Source organism: Trichomycterus rosablanca, chromosome 24 (genome assembly GCF_030014385.1).
Source record: "Trichomycterus rosablanca isolate fTriRos1 chromosome 24, fTriRos1.hap1, whole genome shotgun sequence".
Classification (NCBI taxonomy): domain Eukaryota; kingdom Metazoa; phylum Chordata; class Actinopteri; order Siluriformes; family Trichomycteridae; genus Trichomycterus; species Trichomycterus rosablanca.
The window spans coordinates 10,093,755-10,111,064 of record NC_086011.1 but is presented as its reverse complement, the minus strand read 5'-3'; the positions used below and the strand labels follow the sequence as shown (position 1 = coordinate 10,111,064).

Genomic DNA, 17,310 nt, shown 5'->3' with positions numbered 1-17,310 from the left:
GGAGGTGGTTTTAATGTTATGGCTGATCAGTGTATAGTCCACCAACTACTATAGACGTAACGCACTACTATTGATTTTATAGTAGACTAATTATTAATTAATTAATTAATCCCCATTAATTTGTTTATTCACATGCAAATCGAAATTTATTAATGAAGCATATAAAGTAGTAGCACATGAGGAAACATTAGGACTGCGTTCATAGGGTAGTGGTTCCCTCTGCTGGCGATCTTATAGAATGGAATAGATTAGATCTTTATTGTCATTATTCAAAAACAACAAAAAACCATTTAGCATAACATATCTGGATTGGCAGCAGGTGTATGTATACTGTACATTGAGTCACAAGGACACACACAGGTAAGGCAGATAATAAATAAAGCCGACAATTAGTACATACATACATCAATAAATAAACAAATAACTCCAGTCTCATGTGAGGGGCTATGAATCTGATTGTTTATGGTTAAAAGCTATTTTTTAATCTGTTCGTTTTGACTCTGATTGATCTGTGTCTCTTTCCAAAGGGCGAGGGGGAGAACAGGTTATGTCCTGGGTGAGTGGGGTCTTTCGTCCAGTAAAAATGTCTCGGAGGTCTGGTAGTGTTTTGCCGAAGACATGCTCTGCCGCCCTCACCACCTGCCGTGGGACCTTTCTGTTCTCCTCTGTGCAGCTGTTAAACCACACCATACAGCAACAGGTCAGGAGACTCTCTATAGCTGACCAATAGAAGTTGGTCAGCAGATGTTGAGGGAGGTGAGCCTAAAGTCTCTGTTGAGCCCTCCCCACCTGATGAAAGATGTGTGTGGTCCAGGTGAGATCGGCTAAGATGTGCACCCCAAGAAACTTAAGGCTCTCTACCCTCTCTACCTCCTCCCCATTATACAGAGAGCAGGTTGCTCTGTGCGCTTTGACTTCCTGAAGTCTATGATTATTTCTTTGGTTTTTGTAGTGTTTAAGTCCAGGTTATTGTGACGGCACCACTCTGTCAGATGTTGAATCCCCATTGTCTAATATCAGCCCTACTATAGTAGTGTCATCCGCGAACTTGAAAATGGTGTTGTGAATAGGAGAGCAGTCATACGTGAAGAGAGAGTAGAGAAGCGGGCTGAGGACACACCCCTGCGGTGTACCAGTGTTCAGGATGAGAGTAGATGATCTTGATCTTGTACCTGTTTCTGATCTGATCCACAGTACTGACCAAAATTAAGCAAGACACTAGATGCAGAACAAGTCTCAAAAGTCTAGAAAATTGATATATGGATGCAAATTGAGAATTTTACTTGTTGGTACAGTTGATCTATGTGAGATATTTACTAGCGACTCAGGTTAGTCCTGTGCTTGTGTGCTTACAATATAAAATTGCATTAGTGAGTTGGTCTGTTTGTTGTGTAATAATGTTACCTACATTTTACAGGTTTACGGTATTCTAGCATGTTTTGTATCATAATAACTTTACAATAGCTAATAATGATATATAGACTAAATTAAATTACTTTACTAAAGCTAGTATTGCTTAGCAAATTCTGCAATTTAGCAATGATTAGAGCAGCTGTAGTCTAGCGGTTAGGGTACTGGACTAGTAATCGAGAGGTCGCTGGTTCAAGCCCCACCACTGCCAGGTTGCCACTGTTGGGCCCTTGAGCAAGGCACTTAACCTTCAATTGCTTGGATACTACACTGTCACAGTACTGTAAGTCGCTTTGGATAAAAGCATCTGCTAAATGCAGAAAATGAAAATGTAAATGTATGATTGGAAGTCTCAAATGTCTCTTCTATTCCAGTCACATCCTAATTAATGCTTGTGTTATTTAGTACCAGTAATAACAAGGACTGATGCAGATAAAGAACAAACTTTTATTTCATGTGAGTATCTTTAAGCAATTTAGTTTCAGCAATGATATACAGATTTTCAAAACATAACAATAAAATTGCCCAGAATGCACTGATTTTTCCGCAACCAAAATATACACACTGAGAAAATGCATCTAAAATAATTTAAACAGACACACACGTATGCTCATTCTCTCCAGCGCATGTGTCGTTATCAACTATAGCATACAAAAAAATGAAAGTGGGCTACAAACTGCACAGACAAAAGGCACTGCCAGTGGGGTCATGGCCATAAAGAAGCTCCAGTCTGAGAAGAATTACAAAACTGAGCAGGCTGTCTTATGCACTAGGAGGCAGACCTGTACATTGAAGCCAGTGAGCAGCACATGGGCAAAACGGGTTCAGATAGGCAACCAGTGTATGTTGGGTCTATACAGTAAAGAAAAACTGAGCGCAGTTCATTTAACATGAGTTGTTTTACTGTAGAAAATATTCCACCTTGCTACGGGATTGTCCCAGGCTAGTCAAGAGCCTACATGTGCATCTGTTAGGGTGGGACTGAATAAAAAAGTTACCTGGAAACTGCAGTTGGCTGGAAAAGCTCTGATCATGTGAACCATGATATGATCGAATCTAGGAAGAACTTTAAAGAAGAACTGTATCTACGATCTCTGTGAGATGTAAGATCTGGGTGTTTACCAGTCAACAAACGAGGGAAAAATCTAAATAGAGAACCTTCAGTGCTTGATCTACTCTTCACTAAAGCGGGCATGCAAAGATCACACCAAAAACACAATGTACCATCCAAAAAAACAGCAGCAATAGCTGCAATATTTTGTTGCTTTAAAGACAAGATGTTTGGATGTCACAACCAAGCCACAATATTAAAACCACCTTCTTGTTTCTACACTCACTGTCCATTTTATCAGCTCCATTTACCATATAGAAGTACTTTGTAGTTCTACATTTACTGACTGTAGTCCATCTGTTTCTCTACATACTTTTTTAGCCTGCTTTCATGCTGTTCTTCAATGGTCAGTACCACCACAGAGCAGGTATTATTTGGGTGGTGGATCATTCTCAGCACTGCAGTGACACCGACATGGTGGTGGTGCGTTAGTGTGTGTTGTGCTGGTATGAGTGGATCAGACACAGCAGCCCTGCTGGAGTTTTTAAATACCGTGTCCACTCTATTAGACACTCCTACCTAGCTGGTTCACCTTGTAGATGTAAAGTCATCTTCTAGACCTTAATCAGTGGTCACAGGACGCTGCCCACCGGGCACTGTTGGCTGGATATATTTTTGGTAGGTGGACTATTCTCAGTCCAGCAGTGACAGTGAGGTGTTTAAAAACTCCAGCAGCATTGCTGTCTTATCCACTCATACCAGCACAACACACATTAACACACAACCACCATGTCAGTGTTACTGCAGTGCTGAGAATGATCCACCACCCAAATAATACCTGCTCTGTAGTGCTCTTGGGAGAGTCCTGACCATTAAAGAACAGCATGAAAGGGGGCTAACAAAGCATGCAGAGAAACAGATGGACTACAGTCAGTAATTGTAGAACTACAAAGTGCTTCTATATGGTAAGTGGAGATGATAAAATGGACAGTGAGTGTAGAAACAAGGAGGTGGTTTTAATGTTATGGCTGATCGGTGTATATCCCAACTGTAATGTGTGGTGGAGGAAACATTATGGTTTGGGGGTACTTTGCTGCCTCAAGACCTAAAAACTCACAATAACTAAATTAATTGTTTAAAATTATTAATAAAGGGAGGTTCCATCACCTGAAGATTAACAAGAGTGTAAATGCAACAATATAATGACCCAAAACACACACAAAGAAGACACAAGAAAAAAGAAAAGCAGTACATACAAATGTTTGCATCCTTGTTTCTAGCAAGGACTGTAACAGAATAACCAGTGTTCAATAAAAACATGAAAAGTACAATTAGGCAGAATGAGTTTGTCTGTTATTGTGACTTGGATGAAGATCAGATCACATCACAGTGCCTATGTAGAAATCCAGGTGAGCCCAAAGGGTTCACAAACTTTTTCCTTTAGCTGTAGATTATACAGTTCAGTAAGTATCCATCATCTTTCTGAGCTCTAGTAATGCCACTAGGAGCTACATGGTGATGATATTCAGTGTTGAAGACGTTTTCTTTGTAGCATGCACGGCGCTCGAAAAAAAAAAAAAGCAAACACACATTAAAGCAACATGAATCCCTTTCTTGAAGTATTTCTGAACAAAAAATGACCAAGCATGTCATGCCTTTACAGAATGAACGTCCAGGATTGTTTTATACACATAGAATTTTTCAACCACTTAGTGGTCTTTGTTACTGTGCAAATTCTAGAAGTTTCTTATATATATTACATAATATACTGTACATCAATAACCCCTTTTTATTATTACAAAACATTTGGGATATACACTGATTAGCCATAACATTAAATCCAACACTCACTGTCCATTTTATCAGCTCCACTTACCACATAGGAGCACTTTGTAGTTCTACAAATACTGACTGCAGTCCATCTGTTTCTCTGCATGCGTTGTTAGCCCCCTTTCATGTTGTTCTTCAATGGTGGTGGTGTGTTAGTGTGTGTTGTGCTGGTATGAGTGGATAGGACACAGCAGCGGTGCTGAAGTTTTTAAACACCTCACTGTCTCTGCTGGACTGAGAATAGTCCACCAACCAAAAATATCCAGCCAACAGCACCCCGTGGGCAGTGTCCTGTGACCACTAATGAAGGTCTAGAAGATGATCAACTCAAAGAGCAGCAATAGACGATGATCCACCACTTAAATAATACCTGCTCTGTGGTGGTCCCCTGGGGGTCCTGACCATTGAAGAACAGCATGAAAGGGGGCTAAAGAAGTATGTAGAGAAACAGATGGACTACAGTCAGTAATTGTAGAACTACAAAGTGCTTCTATATGGTAAGTTGAGCTGATAAAATGCAAAGTGAGTGTAGAAACAAGGAGGTGGTTTTAATGTTATGGCTGATCAGTGTATTCTCTAATTCACTTTGGTGTAAAATCAATGATGGTGTTCGTCAGCCTGAATTGACACAGCCTCGGTTTGCCCACATGAGCCTTAATTCCCAGCAGGAGGGATCGAAGATGATTGAATGATTGTACACAGTACGTTTATACGTCCTGTAGCAATTTTAAATGCCTAATACTCTGCATTCACACAGGCAGCAATGCGACAGTACAAAGCAGTTTAATTAAATCAGGCAATGTCCAGCGGTCCAGCGACAGAATGTGAAATCAGTATCAGTGATGCGACAAAGTGAAGCAGGGTTCAACTTGTATACTGATAAGGTGCAAACCAACCTAACGGTAACTAGTACAGGTTCAAAGTATTAAACTTCTGTGCTCTTTACTTCTCTCAGTGTAAAACACACTCACAGATGAAATTATATATTATTTAAATGAGGAAGAAATGGTTATCTGCTTATACATAGGCCTGACGTGGGTAGTGACTGGTTACATTTACATTATTTTAAAATGTACCCGTGATAGTCATTTTAATTAAAGATCATTTTTTATTCTTACTTGAGTAAATTTGTTGATACAGTTTACCTGAGGCTCAAATGCTGATACCGATTCTTTATCCCTACTGGGATTCAGTCTGTGTATTCATGATTAATTATGATTTCTGACTCACTTTTTGCTATACAACCCTAAATCAGAAAGAGTCGGGACTGTATGAACAATGCAAATAAAAAATTTACTGATTTTTACATTCACTTTGACTTTTATTTCATGGCAGACAGTATGAACCCAAGATATTTCATGTTCTGTCTGGTCAACTTCATTTCATCTGTTAATATACCTCCATTCCTGCCTTTCAGACTTGCGACACATTCCAAAAAGGTTGGAATGGGGGCAATTTAGGGCTAGAAATAAATAATGATGTTGTCAACAGGTAATTGAGAAGCAGAGATGGGCAGATGATCTCCAGTTTGTCAACAAATGCATGAGAAAATGATAGAAATGTTGAAAAAATATGTTCCTTAAACAAAAATTGGAATGGATTTGCATATTTCTCCCTCTACATTGCATAATATCATTAAACGATTTAAAGAATCTGGAGGCATTTCAGCGCATAAAGGCCAAGAACGCAAGTCTAAGCTGAACACTTGTGATCTCTAATCTTTCAGATGGCACTGCATCAAGAACCATCATTCATCAATAGCTGATATAACCACATGGGCAAGGGATTACATTGGCAAACCTTTGTGAAGCACAATACAGAGTTACATTCACAAATGCCATTTAATACTTTTCTGTGCAAAAAGAAGCCTTATGTTAACCATGTCCAAAAGTGGCATCGACTTCTCTGGGCTCAGAGTCATCTGGGATGGACCATCACACAGTGGAAACCAATGAAAACAAAATATCTCGAGTTTGCACTGTCTGCAATTGTATACTAAAACTCAATGTAAGAAACACTGCATTTTTATTTACATTTTGCATACTGTCCCAACTTTTTCTGATTTGCTTGTAAACATGACCATGTATCCTATAAAGAATAAAACTGATTTATTTGGTGCTGATAAAAATCCATACAGAAAAAACATAATGAAAGAGCATGGCACTCAAAAATAGGGTTGCCAGATCTGGTACCAGCGTACTAGTTCACATTCAGTCTGGACACTTCACTTATGTCTCAGTGCTTGTGTATTTGAGTTTGTCACAGTAAAAACGAGCACCACATTTGTGAAGCCAAGCAACCGCGGTGATAAAAAAACCTACAAGCATCTTATTTGGGCGATATAAAGCTAACAATGACTGTCTGTGTGAACATAGGATTAGACTTCATATTAAGGCTGGGCAATATGGCATACAAGGACACACACACAGTGTAATTGATAAAAAGCACTAGTGTGGTCGGACTCTGCACGTAGAAACTAATACAGTTCAAATAGCTCCCTCTTGTGGAGAAACTCCTGCCTGCTATACATCAATATGTATGTTATGAACAACTTTTTTCTCAGCTGGGCAAACAGTATCCCACAACAGTGACCCTACAGTCAATTTTGTGAAGTGAACAAATGCATTTATAGGCCTGAAGTACAGTACCATGTGGCTCAAATGGTCCACAGCTGCAGATTAAGAACCCTTGCCCTAGTCTTGTATACCATTTCCATACATTAAACAAGTAATTAAATAGCAATTTTACATTTCTTGAAATTCCTAAAGCACTCCGGCCTGATTTAAATTGTTTAAACATTATACTGGAAAAGTATCCACAGTGTACACATGCATGTATATGGACGATATACAATGATCACCTTAAATGAGTTTTAAAACTACTGCTGGTCACTAAAATTATGTCCGTTGTTTCCAGTGGGTTGTATTCAGAGTTGAATATATAATGAAATTCCACCCTGCTAACTAGCATAGTATTATTTTTAATTATTTACTTTAATAGTCAATTCTATGGTGAAAAAAAGTACACAGATGTTATAGAATAGTATAATATTATGACCACCTTTCTAATATTGTGTTGGTCCCCCTTTTGCTGCCCCATACGCAACAAACTGCGATGAACTGTGTATTCTGACACCTTTCTATCAGAACCAGCATTAACTTCTTCGGTCATTTAAGCTACAGTAGCTCGTCTACTGCCCACACAGGCCAGCCTTCGCTCCCAACATGCATCAATGAGCCTTGGCCGCCCATGACCCATTACCACTGTTCCTTCCTTGAGCAGCAATATACCCACCGACTGCAATTAGAGATCCCCCAGCAGGGGAAGACAAATTTACTGCACTAAATTGGGAGAAAATGCATAAATAAACTAGAAAAAAAAAATCTAAAAAAAAAAATTAATTAATAATAAAATAATCAAATTAGCTATAATACTTTATGATGGAATTTTACAAACTGTTGAATAGCTTCACATAGGAAAGACCCAGCAACCCTTGGTAAGAAATGCATGAAGAATTTGCCTTAATATATGTTTATTTATCTCATAAACTTAAATCAAATTTTTTATTATTTTTTAAATATTTTATTTATGCATTTTCTCCCCTTTTTCTCCCTTTTAGAGCGTCCAATTGCCTGATTGCATCATGCTTTCTCTCCACCAATGCCGATCCCTGCTCTGATTGAGGAGAACGAAGCTAACCCACGCCCCCTCCGACACGGTGGCAGCAGCCGTATGCATCTCATCATCTACACTTTGACGAGTACGGTGCAGCTCAGCACTGTGTACGGAGAGACACACCCTGACAGCACTCTTTTCTCATTTCTGTGCAGGTGCCATCAATCAGGCAGCAGAGGTCGTAACTGCATTAGTTATGAGAGAGAGAGACAATATCCGGCTTCATCCCACCCATATCTGAACAACAAGCCAATCGTTGTTCATGTGGCTGCTCAGCCTAGACGGCAGGCAACTTAAGTCTAATTAAATAATCAACTCTGGATACGACCCATTGGTATTTAAAAACAAAAAAGGTTTAAGGATTAATTCCAGATGTTTGGCATGTAGTATTGATGTATACAGCATGATCTTGATGTTAACCTGGATTGACCTTGAGCTTTTACATCAGTGATTTTACTTCTCCAGAAATTGCATTTTTATCCATCTTTAAAAAGCGATATCCCTGATGGACACACCAGTAGATTTAGAAAGGGGAAACATGCTTTAAGTAACACTCGCAGCAGCAGCAGTAGCAGCATTGCAAAGAAACTTGGACAGACCCGAGCAAAACCAAAAAAAAAACTGTCAAACATCTAAACCACATCAGTCAGGAACACAGTCCCAGATCATCATCAGTGTGCTGTTGGTCTCCTGAGAGATGTGTCTGTTTGGGCAACTTTTCCCTTCCTGTGTTCACCCTGATCCTCCCCTTGCACCCCTCTCCAGTCCCTCCTGTAGGGTTCAGAGGTGATTAGGGAGGTCGGAGGGGCTTGAGGGAGTTTGAGTTTTGTGGGATTGTCCTCATGCTCAGTGCTTTAGCCGGGTTTGTTCTGCATCTCCTGCAGAGCCTCTACGAGTTTTCTACGATAGGCCACGTAGCGATGCTCCACCTGCTTAACGCGTTCTTTCTCCTCCTTCTTCAGGATGGTCAGGAAGTTCTGCAGCTCGGGTACGGAGAATGCATGCCACTGAGAAACAAAAACGAAATTTACTAAAGATTTTAAATACGTGTGTTTATAAAGATCTTAAATGTACATACACCGATCAGCCATAACATTAAAACCACCTCCTTGTTTCTACACTCACTGTCCATTTTATCAGCTCCACTTACCATATAGAAGCACTTTGTAGTTCTACAATTACTAACTGTAGTCCAGCTATCTCTCTGCATGCTTTGTTAGCCCCCTTTCATGCTGTTCTTCAATGGTCAGGACTCTCCCAGGACCACCACAGAGCAGGTATTATTTGGGTGGTGGGTCATTCTCAGCACTGAAGTGACACTGACATGGTGGTGGTGTGTTAGTGTGTGTTGTGCTGGTATGAGTGCATAATGGAGTTTTTAAACACCTCACTGTCACTGCTGGACTGAGAATAGTCCACCAACCAAAAATATATCCAGCCAACAGCACCCCATGGACAGCATCCTGTGACCACTGATGAAGGTCTGGAAGATGACCAACTCAAACAGCAGCAATAAATAACTAGGTAGGAGTGTCTAATAGTAATAAAAACTCCAGCAGTGCTAGTGTGTCTGATCCACTCATACAAGCACAACACACACTAACACACCACCACCATGTCAGTGTCACTGCAGTGCTGAGGATGATCCACCACCTAAATAATACCTGCTATGTGGTGGTCCTCTGGGGGTCCTGACCATTGAAGAACAGGGTAAAAGCAGACTAAAAAGGTATGTAGAGAAACAGATGGACTACAGTCAGTCATTGTAGAACTACAAAGTGCTTCTATATGGTAAGTGGAGCTGATAAAATGGACAATGTGTGTAGAAACAAGACGGTGGTTTTAATGTTATATTTAAGCAATAGAACACGAGAGGGAGTGTGTTATCGCGAATAACATCACGGCTGTGATTCGGTCGCAGGCACGAGCCGAAGGCGAGCCGTGATGTTATTCGCGATAACACACGACCTCAAGTGTTCTATTGCTTTTATATAACAGTTTTTTACAAAATAAAGAAAAAAATTTATCAAAGAAGTCCTGAATTTCATAATAAATATGCTTTAATATCGACAATACCTTCCGCCAAAAAGTAGTTCCACAACGAATATAAAGTTTAACACTACAAAGCAGACATACCAAGTTGCAAAAACTCATTTTAGGGGGGTAAGAAGAACAAGAACTGTTCGCGTTACGAACACATTAATGTTCCCTACATAGTGCACTAGATTGTGTATCAGATCACGGATATATGTTCCCTACATAGTGCACTAGATAGTGAATTTGACAATAGATTTATGTTCCCTACACAGTGCGCAAGATTGTATATCAGATACCGGATTTAAAACGCGATCGGGAAAAAAGCCTGTTGCCTGCGTGCGCATTTGTGTGCATGAAGCTTGTCGTTAATGGTCAGCGGAGTAATACAGTTGTGGTGTGAAAAGACCGTGCTGTTATCACGAATATTAGCACAGTTAGAACGCCTCTCAACCAATCAGATTGTAAGGTCGGAACTAACTGTTGTATAATGTACAATAACACAATGCATTGTGCCCCACCCTTATGTTCTATGTTGCAGATGTGTAGAACTGTTACCCACCTCTACTTCCCCAGTATCATTTTCCTTCAGTACAAATGAGAGGCTTTCTGGGTCGGGACCCGCCACCAGCCGCAGGTGCAGCGGGTGCTCAGAGTCTGAAAGCTTCTGGGTGAGATCTGAGAGAAACAGGAAACAAACAGATTAGTGTATACATATAAAATGTACTAGACTACTGAGCACCGAGTTTGCAAGGTAAACAAGGTACTTAATAGTAAACATTTACTATTATTGTTTTGGAGATGCTCTGACCCAGTCATCTAGCCATCACAATTTGGCCCTTGTCAAACCCATTTTTCCTGCTTCTAACATCAACTTTGAGGATAAAATGTTCACTTGCTGCCCAATATATGCCACCCAGTAACAGGTGCCGTGATGAGATAATCAGTGTTATTCACTTCACCTGTCAGTGGTCATAATGTTATGCCTGGTTGGTGTATCTTTCGTACATTATAATATAGAAAATATGCAAGTCAAAATATAGTTCTGGCTTACATACAATACATGAATGCACTTGTAAAGGAGCCCCCAAAAAGCATCTTTGGCATGTTTATCTGGTCTTGTCCACTATTATCAATATTAAGGCGCCATTGAAGGACTGAACTCTCAAGATTTTGTAAAAAATTACTATTACATGTATTTCTTCTGAACTACACGGTCGAGTCACATCATTATGACCACATGCTACTTTCAAGGGCGGAAGCATGTAGCTCATGAAGGAAGTCATGTTATATAAAGTGTGTGATAGACTGTCTGCACACATATCCCTTGTTGCTGTCATGGGTAAAAGTACAGTGGGTAAAAATGATGTTCTCTGGGGCAGATGGGATCTTGGTCCCTAATTCCCCAGACTTGAACCCAGTTGAGCATTAGAGCTGGGCGGTTCCTGAATCACCCGGGTTAATGATTCGAATCTTTGTACTGAACCAGGAATCACGAGTCCGAGGTCTTAATTAACCCGGATCCTATGAGTCCTCTGACTGGCTGCTACTCAGTACACAAAACGAGTAAGCAGGCTCATTGGAAATACCGCAGACTTCACTCCAGTCGGTGAATCTAAGTAATAAGTTAAATATTCCAATAAACAAGTGCTTAAACACACATGATTAAACACGTGATTTTATGCACATGCTATTATTATTATCAGTAGTTGTGGTATACTAGCCGCTAGATGCACAAACCAGTGCATTGTAGTGCTGGTCCCAAGCCCGCATAAAATAGGGAGGGTTGTGTCAGGAAGGGCATCCGGCGTAAAAATTGTGCCAAATCAATGTGGATCATGATCCGCAGAGAGCCGACCCCGCAACCGAACCGGACAAAGGCCGAGGAAGAAGAAGATCAGTAGTTGTGGTATAGATTAGAAATGCAGCATATTTTCTTGTAATCAAAACAACAACAGAATATATTTATATTATTATTAAAATGCAAATGCTTATAGGCTACTTTAAAACTGTCACACTTAAGAAGTTTCATAGCCCTTCCCCCATGGTAATTTACTTACTGTTTGTTTTGGTGCCACTGTGGCTGCCTGACTGGGTCAAGTAACCATGGCAATTTGTTGTTAATGACCCATTAATATACCCATCTGATTAGTAGGTGAGTCCCCCTCTTCCCCTCCTTGTCCCTATCCCCCATGATCAAGGTTACACTCGTCATTGATAAGAGAAGTGTGAGGTGCCAGGAGAATTAAGAAAGAAGGATTTATTTACAGAAGATGAGTGCACAGAAGACAAGTGATATTTGGATGCATTTTCATGCAGTAAATCAATCGCAATCAAGATGTCAGTACAAGTGACTCAGGTGACTCAATCGAACCGGATCAGATTACTGAGTGACTCAGATTAACCCGAGTCCATAAAATGAACCGAATTTACCACCAATACTGAGCATCTGTGGGACCACCTTGATGGTCGTGTTCGCTCTATGGATCCTCCCCCACGCCCCCTCCAGCAGCTGTGGGACGCACTGCAGTCAGCATGGCTCCAGATACCTACCAGGTGACAACCTTACTGAGTCACTCCCAACTCGTCTAGCAGCTGTCCGTACTGTACATGATGGTCACTCTGGACATAGCTGGTGGTCATAATAATATGGCCAGGCATTAACTTGATGTCTGTGCCCACTTTACCTGCTGGGACAAATATTCTACCTGTACCTTTAACCTTACCTTATGACAACAGGGACCCGCAGGATATACGCAGTTAGAATAATTAATGAGATCTTTAATTAATATGTGACTCACCCTGACCGTGGCGGTGTGTTTGCTTATAGAGTGCAAACTTGCGTGGATTGTCTTGCACCTGAAACTTCTTCAGCAGACCCTCGATGACCTCGCTAACGGTGGTGACGCTGCTGATGTGGAGCTGTTTGACAGCTTCACTGGGCAGGTAGAAGGATGTGCGCTTGTCTGAGATATCGGCCGTCGCCGAGTTGCTCCCCGAGTCCTTGATTTCCGCTGAAAGCACGGTGACCGGCCTTCGCAGTTTTAAGTGCACCTTAATGAAACCGGTGTATGTGCCATTGAGAGCCTGAATGAGGACACAAAAGAGTGTGTGTAAGTTCTGGTTAATTATGGCACACTAGATGGGCAAAAATATGTTTATATGTTTACATATGACACCTGACCATGAGTTTGTTGGACATGTCATTCTAAACCCAGCATTAATATAAAGTTGACGACATTTACAGCTTTAACTCATTTAGAGAGGCTTTTCACCAGATTTTGAGTTATACTGTATCTGTGGGAATTTGTGCCCATTTAGGAGCCTATAAAGAAACATTTGTGAAGTCAGGTATTGATCTTGGATCAGTAAGCCAGGCTCACAATTCATCACAAAAGTGTTTAATTGGGTTAAGGTCAGGGGTCTGTGCAGGCCAGACATAAAATGTATCTAAATCATGTTACGTACACATGCTAAAACGAATCAATGATCGTTCATCCCTGGTTCACACCGGCAGTGTCATCATGTTTGGTTGCCACGTTTTAACTAGCGCCAAGCAAAAAAAGGAAATACTTTACTGGCTATTATCTACAGAGCGTATAGGAAAAAGAATTTGACCACAAATCAGATGCGTGTCCGCTAAAAATAAAAATCCTGGAGGATCATTTCATCCCTGTGTAGACCATCAATGTCTGTGCAGTCAGCACAGTTTGTTACACAGAGAAATGTCAAGCTTATTGTCAAGTAAAGCTTGATTGATTGTGGACAGTACTAGCCATGTTTTAGTGGTTTGTTGGGGTTCTTGAACTGACTATATGACTGTCTTCTCAGATTTAGGTGGCTGTTTGTACAACCCCAAATCAGAAAAAGTTAGGACAGTATGGAAAAAAATGGACACCGTGTGTTCCGGACCAAAGACGAAAATGACCATCCAGACTGTTATCAGGAACAAGTCTAAAAGCCAGGGTCTGTCATGTTATGGGGTCGTGTCAGTGCCCTTGGCAAAGGTCATTTACATTTCTGTGATGGCGGCATTAATCCAGAAAAGTACATTGAGATCTTAGAGTAACATATGCTGCCTTCAAGACGTCGTCTTTTCCGGGGACGTCCATGCATTTTTCAACAAGACGATGCAAAACCACATGCTGCACACATTACAAAGGCATGGCTGTGGAAGAAGAGGGTACGGGTACGGGTACTGGCCTGCCTGCAGTCCTGACCTGTCCACTATAGAGAATGTGTGGAGAATTTTGAAAGGAAAAATGCGACAACGACGACCCCGTACTGTTGCACATCTTAAGATGTGTTTGCAGGAAGAATGGGACAAAATAAAAGCTGAAACACTAAATCACTTGGTATCCTCGGTGCCAAAACGTCTTTTAAGTGTGATGAAAAGGAATGGCAACATTACAAAGTGGTAAATGCTTTACTGTCCCAACTTTATTTGGAATGTGTTGTGGGTGTGAAATGCAGGAATGGATGTTCATGTTTATTAATAAATGAAATGAAGTTGAGCAGACAAAACATGAAATATCTCAGATTCATCCTGTCTGCAATCAAATAAAAGTCAAAGTTAAAATAAGAAACTTTGTGTTTTTATTTACATTATCCATACTGTCCCAACTTTTTCTGATTTGGGGTTGGATTTTCTTTTAAAATTGGCAAAGAGACTACTGTACCTTGTATCTTTTTAATAGATGCAGTCAAACTAGCCCTACATACATGAGTCGTTAATCAATTAGGAGGTTATGACACAAGTTAACAGCCCAAAATAAATGATTTAAGCTGCTGTATTTATATATTTATTAATATATTGACCAGACTTCAAATGAAGCAATAAATAATGTAATAATAATATAATGTTTAGGACATACTAGTGTGTCCCATTCATTTAATCACTGAAATGAACAGACACCCATGTTCATTACAAGTGTATGTAAACTTTTGCTTCTGCTGCATTGTGTGTTTGCATTTGGATTCAGCTAGACGTCTTACAGGCAGGGAAGAAAACACATCTACTTACTGATTTCATTTCATTTTCAGTCACTTTGGAGTTGTACTCGTCTATCTTTGCTCTGATGTCTTCCTCGCTGAGGGACTGCGGGTTTTCCTCTTCCTCCTCTTTGACGGCATTCTGAAATGTACAGAGACAAAAAACAGACATTTACTACAGGATTTTCTTTGTATCATGGTAATACCTCAGACTGGTTCTTCTTTGGGACATTTGGCTCCTCCCCAGAGCTTTCCCTGGAGCTATCACCCTGGGCTTTTGTGTCGGTCGTTGGGACCGTGAATCCGTGCGAAGCCGTTTTGTGAAATGTTACAAGAAGCGATACAAACAAAAGAGGTGAAAATTGATTGCAGCGTTCCTGCCAGACAAACACGTTTAAACAGGTCGTCGGGTGAGCACCCTTCTAGATCAGGTTACGCCCAGGTTTGGTGACACGTCTTTTTTGTGTGACCTTTTTTCTCCTTCAGGATCTATTGCAGAATTTATTAATTATTTTGATTCAAAAAGTTATTGGAATTACAATACATTAATTATTGTCATTTTATACAATGAAATACTGTAACTTTGGCTTCAAAACAGGGGAAACACCAAAAATCAAGACACTTGCCCTAAGTAACGCTATGGGCTATGATGAGATGGCGAACACACACGAAGAGATGTATTAACAAAGATTTAATGATTATAAAAGACAAGACACAGGACAAGGTTACACAAGACAGGTAGGAACTAGACACGACAAACTAACAAGACCTATGCTAAATGCTAACCTAAACTAAACATACATGAACAATGCTAATCTAATCTAAAGGTTAAACACTAAGCTAAACAAGAACTAGACAGGACTAGACAAAGCTAAATGGAGCTAAACAGAGCTAGACAGGGCTAAACAGGACTAGACCAGGCTGAACTGGGCTAGACAGGACTAGACTGGGCTAGAAAGAACTAGACAGGACTAAACTGGGCTAGACAGGACTAGACTGGGCTAGACAGGACTAGACTGGGCTAGACAGAGCTAAACAGGGCTAAACTGGGCTAAACAGATCTAGATGGGGCTAGACAGGGCTAAACTGGGCTAGACAGGGCTAAACTGGGCTAGACAGAGCCAAACAGGGCTAAACAGAGCTAAACAGGACTAAAAAAGGACTAAACAGGAATAAAAAAGGACTAAACAGGACTAAAAAAGGACTAGACAGAGCTAAATAGGACTAGACAAAGCTAAACAGGACTAAACAGAGCTAAACAGGAACTAGACAGGACTAGATAGGGCTAAACAGGAACTAAACAAGACTAGACAAAGCTAAACAGGACTAGACAAAGCTAAACAGGACTAGACAAAGCTAAACAGGACTAGACAAAGCTAAACAGGAACGGAGCTAAACAGGAACTAGACAGGACTAGATAGGGCTAAACAGGAACTAGACAGAGCTAAACAGAGCTAAACAGGAACTAGACAGAGCTAAACAGGAACTAGACAGGAACTAGACAGGAACTAGACAGAGCTAAACAGGGCTAAACAGGGCTAAACAGGGCTAGGGCTAACAGACAAACAGACAAAGGCAAAACCAACATGACAGAGTCCAAGGCAAAAGCAAGGCGGAGTCTAATCAAATAAATCCAAAGAGAACAGAGTCACATCAAATAGTCTCCCCAGACCGAATCCCTGCTCCCCTCTTCAATACCCTCAGATGAGGTGCAGCTGGGGCTAATTATAAGCAGGGAACCAATCAAATCGAGAGGGCGTGTCAGGTGCACAGGAGCTCCAGCAGGAGCACACAGAGGCTGGATCCGCGACACCCCTCCTACCCTAAGGGTCTGTCTGAAAACTGGGTGAGCTGCCAGTAGAGAGGATTCCAGCAGACATCGAACGTTAGAGGGCAGATTATTTAAATGCACTACTTAAACAGAGATTGCCAAGCTAACAGAGTTAGCCTCAGGCCATTCAAACCAATGGACTTAGATGACACAACCAGCTAGCATGTTTAGTTTAATAACATAGTTGCATGGTTATTGATTCATTTATCACCCTAGTCACCCTAGTCATTATAGTTTTATGTAACATGTGACCTGTCCTCTCAGATTAGGTCCTTACAATCAAACATCATGTGTGTGGATGAGTGTTCATTTGAGGACTTTCAATCTGATGTATGAGGTTTAGTGATGGTTCTCATTATGAGGATTGGTGATTGGTGGTTGAGGATTGGTGGTTGAGTATTGTCACTGCTATCATTGGAACCCTAGCAACAGAGAGGCTGGGCTATTTTTAGCTCCTTGCCTTGTCATTTGTCGTGCATGCAAAGAA

General features: G+C 40.7%; 1 protein-coding gene and 1 long non-coding RNA gene across 6 annotated transcripts in view; one reads left to right on the top strand and one right to left on the bottom strand.

Moving 5' to 3' along the window:
- Positions 1-279: 279 nt before the first annotated feature.
- Positions 280-8,286, top strand: LOC134301793 (uncharacterized). Of its 4 annotated transcripts, none has more exons than XR_010007478.1 (5): positions 280-360; positions 528-814; positions 6,018-6,298; positions 7,911-8,021; positions 8,122-8,286. It is a non-coding gene; the product is annotated as an uncharacterized LOC134301793 (long non-coding RNA). The 4 variants fall into 4 exon arrangements; XR_010007477.1 differs by lacking the exon at positions 6,018-6,298 and adding an exon at positions 1,816-1,866; XR_010007479.1 differs by lacking the exon at positions 6,018-6,298 and having other exon boundaries at positions 300-360; positions 528-556; positions 674-814.
- Positions 8,287-8,434: 148 nt separating this feature from the next.
- LOC134301848 (ras association domain-containing protein 5-like) overlaps positions 8,435-17,310 on the bottom strand; it is a 69,384-nt gene continuing 60,508 nt past the window's right edge. The window contains exons 3-6 of one of the 2 annotated variants that reach the window (XM_062986747.1): positions 15,024-15,134; positions 12,802-13,087; positions 10,563-10,678; positions 8,435-8,973 (exon numbers count right to left, since the gene is read on the bottom strand). In XM_062986747.1, coding sequence (XP_062842817.1) covers positions 8,821-8,973; positions 10,563-10,678; positions 12,802-13,087; positions 15,024-15,134 — 666 coding nt within the window. In that variant the 3' untranslated portion in view covers positions 8,435-8,820. Of the gene's footprint in view, positions 8,974-10,562; positions 10,679-12,801; positions 13,121-15,023; positions 15,135-17,310 lie in introns of both variants that reach the window. The other variant, XM_062986748.1, reaches the window with a different exon arrangement.